General features: G+C 39.9%; 1 protein-coding gene across 1 annotated transcript in view; it reads left to right on the top strand.

Moving 5' to 3' along the window:
* Nucleotides 1-14659, top strand: part of pde11a (phosphodiesterase 11a) — a 52029-nt gene extending 37370 nt beyond the window's left edge. Inside the window, exons 13-20 of the mRNA XM_085374062.1 lie at nucleotides 152-261; nucleotides 3142-3232; nucleotides 8368-8468; nucleotides 8666-8743; nucleotides 8840-8903; nucleotides 9198-9272; nucleotides 10131-10214; nucleotides 14426-14659. Of these exons, the coding sequence (XP_085230188.1) occupies nucleotides 152-261; nucleotides 3142-3232; nucleotides 8368-8468; nucleotides 8666-8743; nucleotides 8840-8903; nucleotides 9198-9272; nucleotides 10131-10214; nucleotides 14426-14659 (837 nt within the window). The remainder of the gene's footprint in view (nucleotides 1-151; nucleotides 262-3141; nucleotides 3233-8367; nucleotides 8469-8665; nucleotides 8744-8839; nucleotides 8904-9197; nucleotides 9273-10130; nucleotides 10215-14425) is intronic.
* The last annotated feature ends 3775 nt before the right edge of the window (nucleotides 14660-18434 follow it).

The following is an 18434-nucleotide window of genomic DNA, read 5'->3' on the forward strand; positions in this document are numbered from 1 at the left end:
TTTTTTTTCATTTTATTCAATGTACTGCTTACAGCTTCATAAAATTATAGAGTAATAGATGCAGCTCTGGAGCACATGGAATGTGTGTGTGTGTGTGTCTCTGTGTGTGTGTGTGATTTCTTATTTGCCTCCTGTTCTCTGTGCCAATCAGACAGCAGGTTTCCAGGAGACTCTGACAGACGTGGAGATCTTAGCCCTTATTGTCGGATGTGTGTGCCATGACTTGGACCACAGGGGCACCAACAACGCTTTTCAAGCAAAGTAAGGAAACACACACACACACATACGAACATACTGCAATCTACACACTGCTGTTCCCATCTGCAGCAGTCTGCAGTAGTGCAGCTCAGATCAGCAAGAGTCAAGTCGGAAGTTGTTTAAGGCTTATATAAGAGTCTCCTTAACGAAGAAACTGTAAACATTGCTGACTCTGGGTGCATTAAAAAAAGCTAATAAATTACTGAATATAAATATTTTCTGCTTCCATCAAGATTGTTATAGTGCAAGCTGATTTTCAAAAATGTTGGAACATGATCGAAAATATATCAGAAAATGATATGAGAAATGTTGTTCTGGCAACATGTTTATATAAAGAATGGGCATTTATCACAGCGCTGTTGCAGTTTTTATTTCAATAACACGGTAAATGTACAGCAGCTGAGGAGATTGCTTCGAAAGTTAGATTTCTTTCGCTATTCTTGTTTCATGTAGGATTTCAGCTGCTCAACAGTTTAAGGGTTCCTTTATTGTATTTTGACTTTCAGAATGCACCCAGTGTTTTCAAGCTGGGCACAGTAGTGTTGGTTTTAGCAGCCCAACACCTGTTCAGCTGCTTGATAATGCAAATGTCATCACTTGGCAGCAACCCAGTACATTTAGACAATGTAGACAAGGAAATCTGCTCAAGGTCAAAGTGAGCATCAGAATGGGAAAGAAAAGTGATATAATGATCTGAAAAAGAGAAACTCTTAAGTGAGCAGTTGGGTTAAAATGTCTTGTTGATGAGGAGGCTGGCCAGACAACACGACGATGTGGATTCAACCTGCCTTGCAGCAGTTCAAACTCCTGGTGGTGTACTGCTTCCTTAATTATATTTTTTGGACTGACTTTGGCATTGTTTAAAGTCTGCAGCCTACCTGAGCATTGTTGTTAACCATGCTCATCCCCTTATGACCACACTGTACCCATCTTCTCGTCACATCATCTCAAACTGGTTTCTTGAACAGAGCAGTGAGTTCATTGTGCTTAAATGGCCCTTAGAGTCACCAGATCTCAATCCAACAACACTTTTGGGATGTGGTGGAACAGGACACACATCATGGATGAGCAGCCAACAGATCTGCTGCAATTGCATGTACACCTCAACCTATTAATCCAGACTAATTCACATTTGTAAAACCCTCATTATAAGAAATGCTGATTTTTACCATGTGTAACCTGGACGTGTGTCCCTCTATCTATAAAGAGATGATCTATACTGCTCGCCCAAGTGCAATGTCTACAATATCCGAATCTAGGTTTGGGAAGGAGATTGGCGGTAGCAACTCTGTAAGAGCAATGAGACTTCCAACCCACATAACACGCACGACCACAGGTTTATGAAACAAAGTTTGCTTTATATATTTCCTTTTGGATCAGTTCCCTTTGCTCATCCTCAATGTAGGGATACCTCCAAATGCAGTAACCATCTCAAATGCATCACAAAATAATTGAAACAATCAAAATAGATGTAAGACAAGAAACACAATATTTCAACACCCCAAAGAAAAGGAAAAAGAAAAGAAAATAGCATGTGAGTGTCCAGTTCCTTATGGTGTCAGTTTATTCAGTTACCCACTGTCCTGGGTTAAGAACTGAAAACGACCTGAATCTCAGGCGGAGAAAAAGTAGCAAAAGAAAATGATAAGGTATCTCTCAGGTGGGCTTCCTTTTGTTTTTTTTTTCCTACCGCCCTCCTGGTACGGCAGGCATCAACGTGTAGCGTCCTGACACAGAGAAGGCCTCCACAGCAGCAACAGTGTCTTAGACCCACGATACCAGCTCCTCACTTGGCACCCATGGAACTGTACCTCAAAAAAAAAACCAGTCTGCACACAAATACGCAGAATGTTAGATGTCCACATTCCTTAAATGTCCTTGTTCCTAATGTCCTTGGTTCTTTTGAAATATTAAAATAAATCTGCATCTTGTGACACATTAAAAGTAAATACACCGTATTACTGTGCATCACCCGCAGTTACAGTAACAGCACAGCTATTGCACGTGAACTGCGCATAACCACTTAGCTGGCCGCGGCTGAACTAGCAGGCCCAAGAAAGTAAAAACATTAGACACTCATAATAAACAAAACTGTCACAACATTGCAATACTATGAAAACACATCTTAAACATCATTAAACACATTTACTACTATTCTGACTGGTTAGTTATTTTTTCCAGTGCATTGAACTGCAATAGCGGTGCTAAGTGAGCTAGGCTAACTCACCAGAATAGTTCAAAAAGTTCGAAGAAATACTCCGACTCCTTTCAGGTAGGTACCCGTCTGTGGTTCACCGCTAACGACAGCTCTCTCACAAATGTTAATTAAACCTCTTTCCTCTCTTTCAACTGGAAAAAACCGTGCTCCGCGGCAGCATGGAGTTTTTCCTTGCCGTCCTTTTTCCTCTACACCACACCTTCACGCGCACGGAGCTGCAGATGGTGCCTTCAGGGCAAGCCCGGAAATTAAACTATCAGACAAGGACTACGATGCATTCAAAGAACCCTGTACTTCTGATTGCTGTAAATCTTACCAGGGTTACACATGGGTAATAAATAACATTTAAAGACGGCACTAAAATGTGGGATATTTTTGCATTTTAAATCCAGCTCGCATGCGTCGTTTGTGGCTGTGTCACTTCTCTTGAGTATTCTTTTTAGAAGCTAAATTAAACGACGATCTTATTCAGTGTGAAACCTCTCCGTCTTTGCTGTAGTTTAGGATATGACTCTCAAGCTGTTTTCTGTACTGCAACACGTGGTGACAGGTTGGTGAGGAAATCATACCAAACTCAATCAGTTTCTCTGCATGTGTTGAATCCTGATTATGTTATCCCTCGTTTTTGATCCCAATATGCGTGCGCGTGTGTGTGTGTTTGGCAGGACGGGCTCAGCTCTCGCTCTGCTTTATGGGACCTCTGCTACACTGGAGCACCACCACTTCAACCATGCTGTCATGATCCTGCAGAGCGAGGTGGGCTATGTTCTTATATCTGCTGCAATGCAGTTACCATAAACGGTTTGCTAATGCCTACCTCAGACAAAACAGAAAGCATTCAGAAAGACCCAACATTCAGAATCTCTTCACAAAGACATTTTTTGCAGCACTCTTGTATTTCAGTGCATTGCATGTTCACATTTGTGCTACTTTTCATTATATTGAAAGTCTGTTAATATCTGCACTGCAGATCTTTTTCACTGCCCTGATATTTTACATGGTCAAACTAATTTCATTACTGATGCCAGCTGCCAGCAGCATGCACAGTACCAGGAACCTGGAACCACCAGGTCCAAAAATTAAATGCAATAATTTTAGTAACACTCATGGTTTCCCTGCTGAAGTAGATGTCAATGCCTATTAATCCTGAAGGTTGAACAGTGAGTGATAGAAGGTTAAAGTTATGACCTTAAAGGACTGATATTACCTTTTTTTTGGTAAATACACTACTGTGTAAAATTCTTGTGCCACCCCTCATTTCTTTATATTTTACTTCCAAATAGAGACATTTATTTTTTTTAAAGTGGTCTTGAGCAGTAGCTCTCCAGACATGTTTTTCTTTGGTCATTGGCTGCTTTTTCCCACTCATTTTCAGTTCAGTTCTTGTACCTGAATATTTTTAGAGGAATGTTTTTTGTTTTGAAGCCACTTAACACTGATCTATGAATGATTAAGCATTAAAAAGTCATCTCACACAAGGGATGAACCAGTGTTGTGTTGACCAATAATGGACAGATTAGCAGAGAAGCAATTTTAAATCGTTTAAGCACTTTGTTACTAGTATCTGACGTAAAAATAAATCCTTTGTTTACTCAAATCTATGAAAAACTGCCACAGATAAAATGGTATTAATAAATAGTATTTTAGAAGTGCTATCAGCTTAAATGTTGTCCAATCTCAGTATGGTGTGGTATCTCAGTATGGTGTGTCCCTAATATATTTGAGGAAACTGGCCCGTCAGATGATCCATCTACTGTTCACTGGAGCCTCATCAGAAATGGTCTCAGTGGAAGGGTTTTTGTCAAGAAGTGATTCTTCTTAAATGGGAAAGAGGGAGAAAAGACTGATGTATAACAAATTACACAAGAACTAGACTGAAAAATCAGTGGTAATAGATTTTATGGAGTGATGAATCCAAATCCAGATTTTCTGCACATAAGGAGGAAGTCAGTGCAGAGGTCCAACAGTGAGCATCTATAGCCATCTGTAAAAGACAGTGGTGCTGGGAAATGCAGAAAAGAACCACCTCAGTTGTTCTCCTGGCTGAAGTTTGGTCCTTTTGCAGCATCCTGCCATGCGATTACATTTGTTCCTGACCACCGAGAACACTCAAGTTAACTTTTATCGAGTGAAAAAAAAGTTAGCTTGTTTATATTATGCTAACATAGCTGTGTCGCTAGCGGTCACGTAGCACATCATTATATACCAGCTAGCCAAACTTCAGTAACCCTACAAACGTCACTGCTGTTTAGTTTTCTGTCTTCATTTATGTTGGAAGTGATAACAGAGCTGTACATTTTAATTTGTTTACAAAACCCCGCAGTCAGGACATGCTATATTGTATTTAGATAGAAGCTAGCGAGCTAACTTCCTGCTAACTATTAACTCGGTTAAATGTCATAAATTCCGTTTTCATGGATGCCTGGATGTTAAACTCAATTGTTACACCTGGTAGAGCAGAACGCTGATCATTTTATTAAAGATGAAAGACTTTAGACAGTTTTTCAACTCTCAGTAATGCCATATCGTTTGATATATGGACCTGCAGCGGAGTTTAGGCCCAGATACGGCTAGTGACGTCAGACTCAATGACCGGATAGAGACGAGAAGAAAGCTTGCCTAAAATTTGTATGGCTCTGTAAGGGTGTCAGCCAACCAGAACAGACTTTAGGATGGATGCTCTTAAAGTAACACGACTAGTATCTACGTTTTACCATGACTGCGCAGAAGTCACGTGTTTCCCTGCTGTCAAACTCCTGTGCACCTAATGTGGCTCTTCAACTCTCTGGCATCCCAAATGAATAAATGCTAAATTTTTCATAAAAGAAAACAGTGTGTGTGTGTGTGTGTGTGTGTGTGTGTTTGGGGAGAGGGGGGTAGTTTGTACTCACAGTGCTTGGAGGCAGACAAGTGGTGTGGATTGTCTGCTACATGTGAACGAATAAACAAATAGCTCACGCTACTCTCAAATCAATGTAATTACCGAGATGATTGATTCGGTGGTAATTGGTTGAGAGAGACATTTTACCAGGTGACTGGATTCCGTGAAGTTGTAATTGAAGGCGTTTTGAGGGAGCAGCTGAGGCGAAGCTTAGCGGTAGTTTCCACAGGCTTCATTATCGTGGTGCTGACAACACAGTAAGCTGACAAATGTTTGCTTGGAATATCATAATGGTGTGTGTTGATACTGGGGTTGAACTACTGTTATCCTTAGTTCATTAGCATATAAATGAACAGCGGGGCTAATTCAAGTCGAAGCTGGAGCTCAAATTCAATCCGCCAGCCCGCGCAAACCATTAATAAAATTGTAAACTTTTAAACGTCACTCGCTTCCTTTGTATCTCTCAGATCCCGCTAGTCATTCTATTTCAGTCGCCTCCTTCCTTCATCTGCTCCAGTTGTGACAGAATGAGAGATGTCCTTTGTGTTACTGATGTTATGCAGTTCAATATTTCATAGGAACCCATGAGCTGATGAAAGGAATTACAAGCATGTTGGCACAGTTTTTAGAGTTCAGTGCTCAGGTTGCGAAAGGGAAAACGGTGACGATCAGCATTTAAAAACCTCTGCTAATTGCAAACCATCCGTTAGAGGAGAGTGGATATAATGTGATCGCTTATATTCTAACTATGTGTTCTACTGTTATGGCTTAATTGTCCAAATAAGATCTTTTTATGACTCTTTCACACGTCAAATTTGTGAAGACTTCATAGGACTGCACATTCCCTCATTCTCTTCTCTCTATAACACAGAAACGTTTTATGGTGGTGTAGTTTTATATGGCTTTAATTTCAATATGAACTGACAATTTGGTTAGATATTTAGGCGTGTTAATGGTTCTAACAGGGGTGAATACCAGGTGTAGTAAGCACACTCCCTTCAAACACCCCCTGATTTTTAAAATTCTCCCATCAGCCCTTTGTGGTGCTGACACAAAGGGCTGATGGGGCTGACCCCTGTTATAGAGAGATACACTTGATATCTCTCTATAACAGGGGTGTCAAACTCAAATACACAGTGGGCCAAAATTCAAAACTGGAACAAAGTTGCGGGCTAACGTTAATATTTATTGAAATATATTTATTCCTCCAGATATAAGAATGAATCTTTTCTTATGGACTCAAACACGTTTTGCTGAAAAACTGAATATGGAACAAGCAAAGCTTAATTAAGCTGTATAATACCAGTAGGCCAGCTCTAATAGTAATTTGGTATGGCTTCGTGGGCCAAATGTAATTAGGCTGCGGGCCAAAGTTTGACACCTATGCTCTATAATATCTGGAGCTATATAAGTAAAATTGAACTGAAGGTTTTTGTTTCAGTTTATCAGCTCTCTCTGGTCACAAAATGCTCTGTATATGCTTCCCCACATATGAATTAGTACCTATTAGTAATAGGGCTGGGCTATATCATACCGTTCACGGTAATACCGGTGTAACTTTGGGCAACGATAGGAAAATGAAATATCGTGATAGAATATGGGTAAAACGTGCGTGCGCAGTGCCTTTGTTTACATATGCACATGGCGGTGACACAGAATGAGAAGAGTGAAAGCGGATCGTTGAATGAAACGGATGAACCAGAATTGGTTTGTAAAAATGCTGCAACTTCAGTGGTGTGGAACTGGTTTGGCTTTCATCGGTCAGATACACAACAAAGCACTATTTTTGGTAGAGCATCCTAGCGGGCCATCGTTATTACCGTGTTGTTTGGAAAATACAGCACACTTAAAATCAATCCTTTGATTTTTCTGAAAATCGACAGTGCCCCTTATAATCCCGTGTGCCTTATGTATTAATTCTGGTTGTGTTTACTGACCTCGAAACGATTTTATGTGGTACATGGCGCTCGAAAATCTGTCAAATGTTTTAGTACGACTTTGCTAAGCTACGAAGCTGCACCGCTTGATGGACTGTCGCAGCATTACGGCTATCGTAGGCAGGAGCCTCGCGGAGTGATACCTACTGTGCTTCAACATAACATTGCCGTATTGTGTGTGTATAACCTCTTTTTAAGTTTTGTGGATATTATACATGGTTATGCTGAGGAATTTCCACTGGAAATGCCTTTTGGTTAAACTGTCAGCAAGGAATTTACATTTGCACTGTTAAATTTTTATATAACTTTAATGCACATAAAAAGCAGCTGCTTGTTTAAGTCAAAATGCATTGATGGGGTTTTTTGCACTAATAAAGTTGTGGAGTTGTAAAGCATTTGTCTAGTGTCAATTATATCGTCAGTTATATCGTTATCGCAAATTTTCAAATGTATATCGTGATAAATATTTTTGGTCATATCGCCCTGCTCTAATTAGTAAAAGTATTATTATTAGTAGTAGTATTAGTATACATTATTACTGGAATTCTTCTTTTTAAAAGAATCTTTAAATTTAAAAAAAAAAAGGCTGGGAACCAACTAGAACTTTGACTGTAAAAAACAAAACAAAAACGCTTCCAATTCAACACTGACAGTAGTTTCCTTGATCTCTGTGCCACCTTTCTAGTTGACAAATGCTTATTTTAACACGTAGATTGTAACAAAATTTAGCCCAAACTTTTATTAAAGGCCAAATGTGAGCAAGCCTAGATGAGTTGAAGTTGAAATTTTGGGACTAAATATCAAATGTTAATAGTTATTGCGGTAAAAACATTTAAGTGGACGGATTGGGTAATACATTTGTAAAGATATCCCACACTGCTATCACGTCAGCTGCTTTAGTTTGTATATCTGACGACAGGTTTGTGCTTCTCTTAAAAATTATACAGCAGGTCATAGGAATGGTACTTATCCAAAATGTCCAGGGACAGTAATCATTCATTTCAGGCTACTTGTATGCTTTTAGAAACGTGGCTTATGTTTTCTTTATGGTGTCTCTGTGTGTCTCTCCACAGGGTCACAATATCTTCTCCAACCTCTCGTCCACAGAGTACAGCGACCTCATGCAGCTGCTGAAACAGTCAATTCTGGCCACAGACCTCACACTTTACTTTGAGTATGTACCGCTAAAAAAAACACTGCTTATTAAACTGTTAGTGAGATGTCCACAGAGCCCTGACAGTGTAGCACACTGACAGCTACAGAGCCTCTAGCTGTTCACAGCTTACTATGGGTTTCTTTTAGGTAACATCGCCCCCTTGTGGAATTTATGTAATTTACATGTACATATGAGGATTTCTTGTTTTCATTCAGGAATAGAAACATGTTCTTTGAGCTGGTCAGCAATGGAGAATACAATTGGAATGTGAAGGCACATAGAGACATGTGCAGGTAATCGTGTATGTCTTTGTCTTCCTGATTGAATTTGGTTTTATGTTACATTTTTTGGGATTATTAATGCTTCTTAAAATAAATATGTCTTCGCAGATCCATGATGATGACAGCATGTGATCTCGGTGCTGTCACTAAGCCCTGGGAAATATCACGAAAGGTGACAAAAACAGTGTGAACTCTCATGCTCATATGTAACACAGGCGACATTTGTGTGGATGTATTTCAAATCCATTCACGTGGAGCTGAAATGGCTGAGCAGCAGAAAGATACGCTGCATTCATAATCAAATCATCATTTAAAGCATTTTGAAGCAAAAAAGTTTAACTAGCCGCTGCATATAAATTGTGGGAATCTGCTGCTTTTCTTTGACAGACATAATAACTTGAGGCGTAATTGGCGATTAATCACTTAGTTGACTGAATTAGCACCTTATTGAATTGTCTCTCTTCAGGTGGCTGAGCTGGTGACGAGCGAGTTCTTTGAGCAGGGCGACAGAGAAAGACTGGAGCTGAAACTCACGCCCTCTGTGAGTAAACCGAGCCAGCTCTGGTTTTGTGCTTTTTTGCACTTTCTCTCCCCTCTGCTGACCTCTAAGAGCTGATGATGCTGAAGATAGATTTTCGCTGCAGTCGCTGCACATAGTGGCTGTTTAGGAAACACGAGAGCTTGCGTCCCATAGTGTGAGAAAAGCATATGGTCAGCTTGACTGCTCCACTGCCTTGCTGCTGTGCCAAAAAGAAAACTGTGGACAGACTTGCAGTAATTCTTAAAAACAGAAAAAGGAGAGAAGAAAAAGAAAAGAACTGCCCCCGGTTGCATTTAGAGCAAAATGTGACCTTTTTATTCATTAACGCTATTTTGGTGTATCGGGACTTTACAAGAAAATATGTTTCCTTTTTTTTAATTAGCAAAAGAGCACTGTCTGTTTGACTGAGGGGTTTTTGAGCTTGAATTATGTTGGAAGTCCTTAAAAGGGGAAAACAGACAGCTTTCCACGTACAATTAATGGCTGTTGAGTAATCGAGCCAGGCCACATTGCCTCCTCTCTGAAATAACTAATTCAGTAGCCTCAGGTCTGCTGCTTGTGTCAAACCTTTACCGCTCTGTGTGTGGGTGTTGGAAATTAAATATTAACTTCTAAGTCATATCCCAGTAACTATCTCTGAAGCACAGCCTCGGTGGAGGCTCTTAAATTCCGGCTGCAGGAGAATGAGGCGGAATGGAAAATAAAGTTATAAAGCTGTCTTGAGAGCTGAATGAGAATTTTCTTTTACAAAAGCAAGAACGGCAGCACTTTAGGGACCATGATGCTAACTTGTAACCGTTTTTTGTCTAGTGTGAGCACTGATATAGATGTAAATAAATTCTGTCTTTTGTCTTTCAGGCCATTTTTGACCGAAACAGGAAGGATGAGTTGCCAGGGCTTCAGCTAGAATGGATTGATGGAATCTGCTCTCCGCTGTACGAGGTAACGCTTGAAGATCCGCCGCTCTCTGGCCTTCATTGTGTGCCGCTTGTCACACATCCGCCTCTGACATCAGTAGTCACCGTCCTTCGCCCGTTATTGTCCTCCACTGACGCCAGCAATGAAACTGTCACCAACAGCTATTCAACTTTCTATGCAGCAACAGATTTCTCACTGAAAAAGAAACACTTTTTTTTTCTTTTATTGAAAGCTGTGGAACAACTTCAAGGTTGCATCCTGCTCTTTTGAGAATAGCAGTGTGAGTGTGCACTTCCTGGGTGTGAGAAAGCTCAGAGGTAGTCGAGTGCGTGAATGAAGCTGTGATGTAAGTCGGGTTGAAACGTCTCAGTAAGACAGTGTTCTTCGTTGTTCGCCGCACACAAATGAAATTAGCAAGGACTGATGCGTTCGGTTCTTTAAATACCAAAAAATTTCAATAAAAGCAAGCAAGCAAGAAAGAAAATCTCATTTCATTTCTAGATCCCTCATGAGCAAATATTAGGATCAAGCTAATACTGTGTCCTTGCTAGTACAGTGATGCGCGTGTGCATGTGTTTCTGAATGACATCAACAGAGCCTCACTGCCCCTCCCACTGCCAGCAGCGGCGGCTGTGTGGGAGGAAGAAAAAAGGCTGACTTACTGGTGAGATCAGGTCTGTTAAGAGATGAGACGTGCTGGAGTTAAATTCATGAAAGTCAGACAGAAGAGGAGTTGTGAAAGGAGTCGAGGATAAAACAAATCATTCAGTTTTATAGAACCGGGGCCTTTTCCCTCTGCTTTTTCTACTGTGAGACTACACAGCACAACCTCTCTTCCTTTTTACTGTCATATTGCACATATTACTCTTAGTTGTCACGGGAAGAAAACAAACCATAGATCATCCTCGCATCTACTAAATTAACCCAGGATCAGTGTCAAAAGTTCGAGCAGACTAATCTTTGCCAGGCTCTGGTTACGCCATTGTTACTGCCAGGGTAGTGTAGATAAAAAGCATCAAAGCTGTGCGCCGTCTGCGTGGGGGGTTTGTCTTCACACTGGCTCGTGTAAAAAGCTGATGTTTGGAGAATCCAGATATGGAGCTCACGATCACGCTGCTGCCAATTAAACTTGCGACGGGGAGTACAGAGGAAGTTCAGAGGCAGCAGGGTTTTTATCCGTGGGTGGAAGAGATCTCGTTTGTGATCTCGCTGATCTCCTTCTCCTGGTGGTGACTCGCTATTTTCTGGAATATTAATCCCCCCATTATATAACCTTCCCTTCTTCTTACCCCACCATATGACAGTCTCTTCTCTTCTGAGTCTTCCTTAGTGGAATAATGAAGCTGCGCAGACCAGTGAGGATATGCCACAGAGGGTTTTCTGCTGCGTAGAAAGCGGGAACATGTTTTTCCCCAGAAAAGCCCCCTCTCTCAACCTGCAGATGAGACAAATCTCATCAGGTTTTGTAGAAAATGTGAAAATAACTCTGTTATGTAGGCATGTGGTGCATGCAACTGCTTTGAGAAAAAGGATTAAAACTCATTTATATGATAATTCTGTTTCATGTGAATGTTTGTGAGTGATACACATTCACATTCATTCAGATTCATTATCTGAATGATAGGTGGGAAGCACTTAAGCATAGAAAAAGGTGCTGTGTCAATGAATGAATGAGCCATGGTGTATAAGTGCTTTGAGTGCTCAGAGTAGAAAAGCACTAAAAGAACCAGTTGATTTACCAGTTACATCAGTTACATTCATATATGTTTGTACACGTGAAACGTTAATATCTACCTACCTACAGTGGATGCCGCTCCTGTCTTGACAATAGGAAACAGACATAAGGAACACTGCTGTTGTATGACTCCCATATGAATGTTAAAAAAAAACTTGCCTTGTAAGTTGGACATATATTCAATTGTTAAAGTTCAGCATCAAAAAGAGATTATTGAAATAATAACTAATTACACTGGCTGACTGCCGTGGATATCCAGTAGGCAATGTTAGAAAAATAGAGTTCTGTCTTGCAGGTAATTTATTAAACAGTGGGTGACAGCTTTGACCACATTGCCACAAGCAGCTCAGTGCAGAAAAATGACAAAGGCAACTAATCTCAGTCATACATGTGCTTCTAATCTTTAGAAACCAGCCATTTAATGGGCTGCAGCTATGAACCGGCTGTGTGTCGCTGTTATTGTAGTCGGCTACTCCCCCTGTATTGTTTCATTTGTTTGCCCATGTAATGCAGTGGATGAATAATGTGCAGCTTCTCTAGCCCCAGTCTGAGCCTAAAAAATAAATAAGTATATACTATTTCAACTATCTGGATAAAAAAAAATGTTCCCACTGTTGTGCAAAAACAAAGTACTGCAACTGCTGTAAAGCATTACTCTTAAATAAAAAATGTTATTCTGTATCAAAAAATATTGGCAACAATACATCAATGTGTGCGATTTTGCTTTTTTGCCTTCTGTTGTGTAAATTCATATTTGTTTGGATTATTAAAAAAGGAAAAAAAGTACCAAAAAAAGTTTTTGCTAAAACACAGACTGTATTTAAAAAAAGGTTAAGCCTCGGGTTTTAACCCTCTGAAGCCTGACCTGTTGCTGACATCAGACGGGTGTTTTGCAGCATTTTTTAAACATCTGTAACTCCAAAACCATTTGCTTATTTTAAGAATTCCAACGCTTCCTCAAAGCAGCGACTCTGCGCGTTGCTACGGTTAGTACAGTAATTGCTTGGGAAGAGAGAGTGAGTGAGTAAGTGACGGAGCTCGACAGAAAACAGACACTTTATTGGACATTTGGGTTGTTTTCACTGTTTTTTTAAATTGTCTTATTGAGTTTTGAATGTGGTGCTCTGCCTGGGATTATACTGTAATGACCCTAATATCACAAGCATAGAGTTGCTGCTTTCAGGAACCATTAGAACTTTTTTGATTGACGGGTCAAGAGTTACGGTAGTTTGACGTAAAGGTTTGACCTAATGTGAACTTGTTTTTTTGTAATGCAAAGGGTGACAATTCATTCAGTACATTGGGCTGAGGGGCCCCTGGTGAGCTGTGAAGGTACTGCATGTGTACTGGAGTAATTCAGTTTGACATTCCTCACACGTATGTACAGTTAAATATTTATATAAACGTATTTATTTATATAATAACTTAATTGAAACTGGGAATAGGAGCGGTTATTTTGTGAGATTACTCATTATTATTGCTATTGTATTGAAGTTTGCGTCCCAGTGACTGTGTAACATTAGCATATTATAGCCAATAGCTTGTGTTGTTTATGTGTTTTAAGGAAAACTCTTTAAGGAAATACATCACTTATGCATTTTGCTTAGAGTGGGGGGGGGGGGGGGGGGGGGGGGGGGGGGGGGGCGTGGGATTTTCTGGTTTTTAAGTGGCCTGCAGTACGCTTGACTTTGGGAGTAGTTGATTTAATAAATTATGCTCCATCCAGCCATTCATTCCTCATGAGGGGGAAATGAAGAGCGGATGGCTAGAGGGTGGAGACTGTCCCAGCTGTCATGGGACATGAGGCAGGGTACACGCTAGACAAGTTGCCAGTCTATATTGCAGAAATTACAGTCCTATTAAGAGGAAAATAAACAAAAAAGCAGAGCCATGCTTTAAGGAATAATGCATCATCACTTCAGCATGCAGTGTTTCTTGTTTCGTCCATAAGATCCATTCCTCTTCAAAAAAACAGACAGACAGACAAACAAATAAAAATACCCCCTATGAGTTTTCTTCTAAGAGTGACTGGGCTCTCCCTTAGAGATAAGGTGAGGAGGTCAGTCATTTGGGAGGGACTCTGAGTCCTGTTGGCAGAAGGCTGCTGACCATGAGGAAGACATGCTGGACAGATTATATCTCTCAGCTGGCTTGGGAATGCCTTGGGAATGCATCCCTCTGGATAGCCTGGAGGAGGCTGGGGAGAGAGATGTTTGGGTTTCTCTTAGCTTAGACTGCTACCCCTGTGACCTGAATCCAGACAAGCGGAAGCAAAATAAGTTTTCCTCAGTCCCGGCTGTATACTACGAAAACTTTTTGGGTGTTTTGGGTTTTTTTTTTTTTGCTTGTGGTGTTTTATCCTTTATTTATTTCTGTCAACCCTTTAACCCTGCAAAAGTAGCATTTCAAAACATTTGTTTTTAAGCAGTATCTTGCCGTTGTAAGCACATGTAGCCAACTGTAAGTGTTAATTCCTTTCCCCCCCTCTTTCTCTTTCTAGACTCTGGTCAAGTTGAATCCCAAACTTCAGCCGATGGTTGACATGATCAAAGCTAACAGGGCCAAATGGGAGGAACTGAACAGGAAGAGACAACGTGGCCAGAGTGTTTCTGCACCCGCGAGCCCCTGCAGTGGTGACAGCACAGAAGCCAGTGGCTGCACTGTGGCCAAAACTGGCAGCACACTCTGCTGCAGTGGCAGTGCTGACGGATCACCATCTAAAGCAGCTAGTTAGCTTCTGCTGCCGAGCTTCTGAGCTGATTTCCTAGGCTTATTTCCTCCAAAATGCAGTTTGCAAAGGAGGAAGTGCAGTGCATGCAGAGATTCATGGGCTCTGCTCCTGTTCGCTTTTTGCTACTAGGGATGAGCTTCAGACTTGAGTGTGGCGCTATCATAGAGGTTTTTCTGCTGCCTTCAGATTCCCTGTGCTGAAGGGTGACAGAACTGTGTTTGGCAAGCTTGTCAGAGCAACTACAAATCAGCCGATGACGCCACGTCAGAAAGGAAACTCAAACCACTGTGTCAACATGTCAGCCAGTGAGCTAACACCAACAATTCCACGGCAGTGTACAGATTTTCAGCACAGTCGTGGAGAATATAGGGGAGGAATATTTGTCTCTGCTGTGGTTTGTTTTGCTTTTGGCACCCTCTTGTTGGTCATTCTTTTTGTCCAGGGTAACAGATTATTATTATTATTATTTGTAAATCTGTAAATAGGTTACCGAGTTATTGAAAAGAGTAAGGATTGTAATGTGGCTGTAGACTTTCTGAAGGCCAACGGGGTGCAGGAACAACAAGGACCTGTGACAGTGCTTGCAATGCAAATTGAATTCCCACTCCCTCTTTTCCTGTGCCTTGTTTTAGGATCCTAATGAAACATGCATGGCCTCCGTGCTGAGGTTCTTAGATAGTGTGTCAAACCACGCTGTATTTTTTTTTGCCATAATTTGTAAAAACCAGTGACTGCAATTAACATCTTGACCCCCATAAACTTAAATATATATTTGCCTAGTTTTATAAATGCAGGGCCTGACTTATCACATACAAACTTACATACGTGCACACACACACAAACGTGCCTTGATGAAGCTGTTCTGATATTATATTAACTTCTGCAGGAAAAATCTTAACATCTACTAATTTAACACTCGCAGCTGTTACCTAAAAATAAAATATTCTTTAATATCAAAAGCCATTGTTGGACATTTGAAGAGCTGCCCTTTTTTGCTTATAGCCAATCAGTTTGAAAGGAAGATCCTTACCACTCTTGTGGTTATCTGTTGAACAGGCAGGTGATCAGAGCTTAGATAGCATAGAGACTGCAAACACGTGGAAGCAGATAGCATTGCTGTTTCTCATTGTTTATTGTCTAGCAGTTAAGGGTATTTCCTAAAATGTAAAACGTTTCAATCTAATTTCTGGCCTTTTCTAAACTTCACAAATGCTACCAGCTGTATACTGCATTTTATTTAAAAAAATTCCTGAGACAATGACATATCACTTGTAGTCACAAACTTTTGTTTCAATTAGAGCCCAGTCATTAATATATTGTTGGGACTTAAATGAGAAAGTAAAAACTTTCAGTACCTATATATTGGGTGATATTCTTTGAAGATATTGAAACATAATATGTTAGTTAAATGTCAGTTATATATTCATTTTTAACATCACTAAATATTTCATAAAATAGCAAAAAACTTACTATCACGACCCCACTTGACTCCACGGTTAGACTCTATATAAAGGATGGACAGAGCCTTCGTTAAGCCACCCTTCAGTTAGTAAACTAATGTGCGACTTAAGTCTTAAACGTATTGTTTTAGTGAAATGAAGAAGAAGAAGAAGATCTGACTTTGAAACTGAGAGACACCACACAGTCATCGGCTAACAACATGTGACTCACTTACTTTCAAATTCTAATGATAATTTTAATTAAAATACTAAAATAATCAGGGAAGTATATGCTGAGCTTAAAGAGCAAGGGAGCCCAGGGCATTTTTCCTGTAAATATATATACAACTGCAGCTCTTTTGACAGTCAGTGCTGCCCCCTGCTGGTTATTTAAAGAACTTCCACATTGGCTTCCCCATCTATCTTTTATATACAGTCTATACCCAGCTGAGATGTATACTCTTGTGCTCCTGCACAGTCCTGAGAGCTTTGGAGTTGGAGCCACCCTATGGACAAACTATGTGATGACGCCATTTCTAAATTAGGCTTTAAATTGGACATTATTTAAATTATCAAACAATTATAATAAGTGTTATTTTGGGGTGGGGGTTTGCCTTATGAATTGTGTTGTAGCTTTTGTTAATTGGAGTTTTACAACGTGACTGTGCACATTGTGTGGCATGGATCTGTGTGCTCTGTATTTTAGTTGAAGAGCTAAACTGAAGTCAGCCAGATTGTTTGTTTTTTCTTTGTTTGTTTGTTTTGTTCTTTTTAAAGAAATCGCATGTCTTTATGCAGTATTAAATTCAACCACTTGCTAAGGATGTAGCAAATAAGTGAGCCAAGAAATACCTCGTACTTTCATCAGTAAACATTTTATCTCATGGGAAATGCATGACTTAAATTCTATTGCATCATGTTATGTGATTTACGTATGAATATCACTGTTCTATTTTCCAATTAGGTCTCCGTGCAGGGCCAACTTCTACTCATTTTTTCCCGCAGTGTAACGTGCTTTTTGTGTTTCTACTTTCTCCCAGTTTGGACTCTGGATTTATTCACGGCAGGCTAAACTGAAAGAAAACTAAGGCATGGAAAGGCAAATGAGCGATGTTTCTGTTGAGAGTTTAAATAAAAACTGCTGCTACACGTGCTCTGGTTTGCTCTGACTCTGATTGTGGTGATCCATTTTGAAGCTGCGCTGCTGTCAAGTATGCATTTTATTTTATGCATTTATTTAAAAACAAACAAACAGTAAAACGCTGCTTCTATGTAAATTATTACCTGTTACTACATACAAGGCTCACAAACTATATTTCATTGTTAGATAGCCTTTTTAATAATCAATAATTCAACGAGATTTTAACTGACCTTTAATTTTAATGGTGCATTTTTACAGTTCTGTGCCAAAGCCATGTCTCATTTCTTTATATCTTGCTTCCAAGGAGTCAGAATTTCCTGTAACTTCTTAAAGTAGTCTTGAGCAGTAGTTTTCCAGATTTTTTGAAGGTCTTTCAAAGCTTTTCTTTGGAGACTGGCTGCTTTTTCACACATTTTCAGTCCAGTTTTTATACCTGACTGTATGTTTTTTTTGTTTGCAAAACCAAAAACCACTTAAATCTGACCTATGAATCATCTAAGTGTAAAAGAAGCACCTAACTCGAGGGATGAACAAGTGTTGTGTCTACAGATAGCAGACAACTTAGCAAAGAACTCATTTTAAATTGTATCTTTAGGCACAAAAACACATAATTTGCTCCCACTTCTTTAGTAAATCTAAAAAAAATGTCAACGATAACAGTCTGACAGACACAACACTGTATTTTTGCCTCAACAAGGTGATTCTCAAAGAGCTATTAGCTGAAAAGTTTGCATATCTCAGCATGGTGTGGAGTGTGCCCTTAAAAAAAAACAAGTGGAGGACAAAAGAGGAAATGACAGGCCTTAAAAAACATCTACAGAAAATGAACAGTGTCTGAAAGTCATATCCTTAAGAAATACAAAGAAATCATGACCTGAAACATGATCTGTATCTGGCCCATTAGTTGAGCTTTAATGTTGATTAAAGCATCAACAGAAATGGTGTAAATGGAAAGGTGGGAGTCTCTGTCATGGTTTGTGGCTTTATTTCAGCCAGTGACCTTGGCGTCTTTTGATGAAATTATGAACACACACAAAAAAAGGTTTTGATCCATTATGCAATAACATCAGAAAAGCATCTGATTGGCCTGTATTGATAGATGCTCACTCGTACAGATACTGTTGATACTGTTTATCTGGATGCTGCATTTTCAGATGAAAACGCAGAGACTTGGATGGTTGATCAAAAGTTTCTCCCA

The sequence above is a fragment of the Diplotaxodon limnothrissa genome, linkage group LG16 (genome assembly GCF_057381915.1).
Source record: "Diplotaxodon limnothrissa isolate DT_005_m linkage group LG16, D_limnothrissa_male_GT1.1, whole genome shotgun sequence".
In the NCBI taxonomy this organism is placed as follows: Eukaryota; Metazoa; Chordata; class Actinopteri; order Cichliformes; family Cichlidae; genus Diplotaxodon; species Diplotaxodon limnothrissa.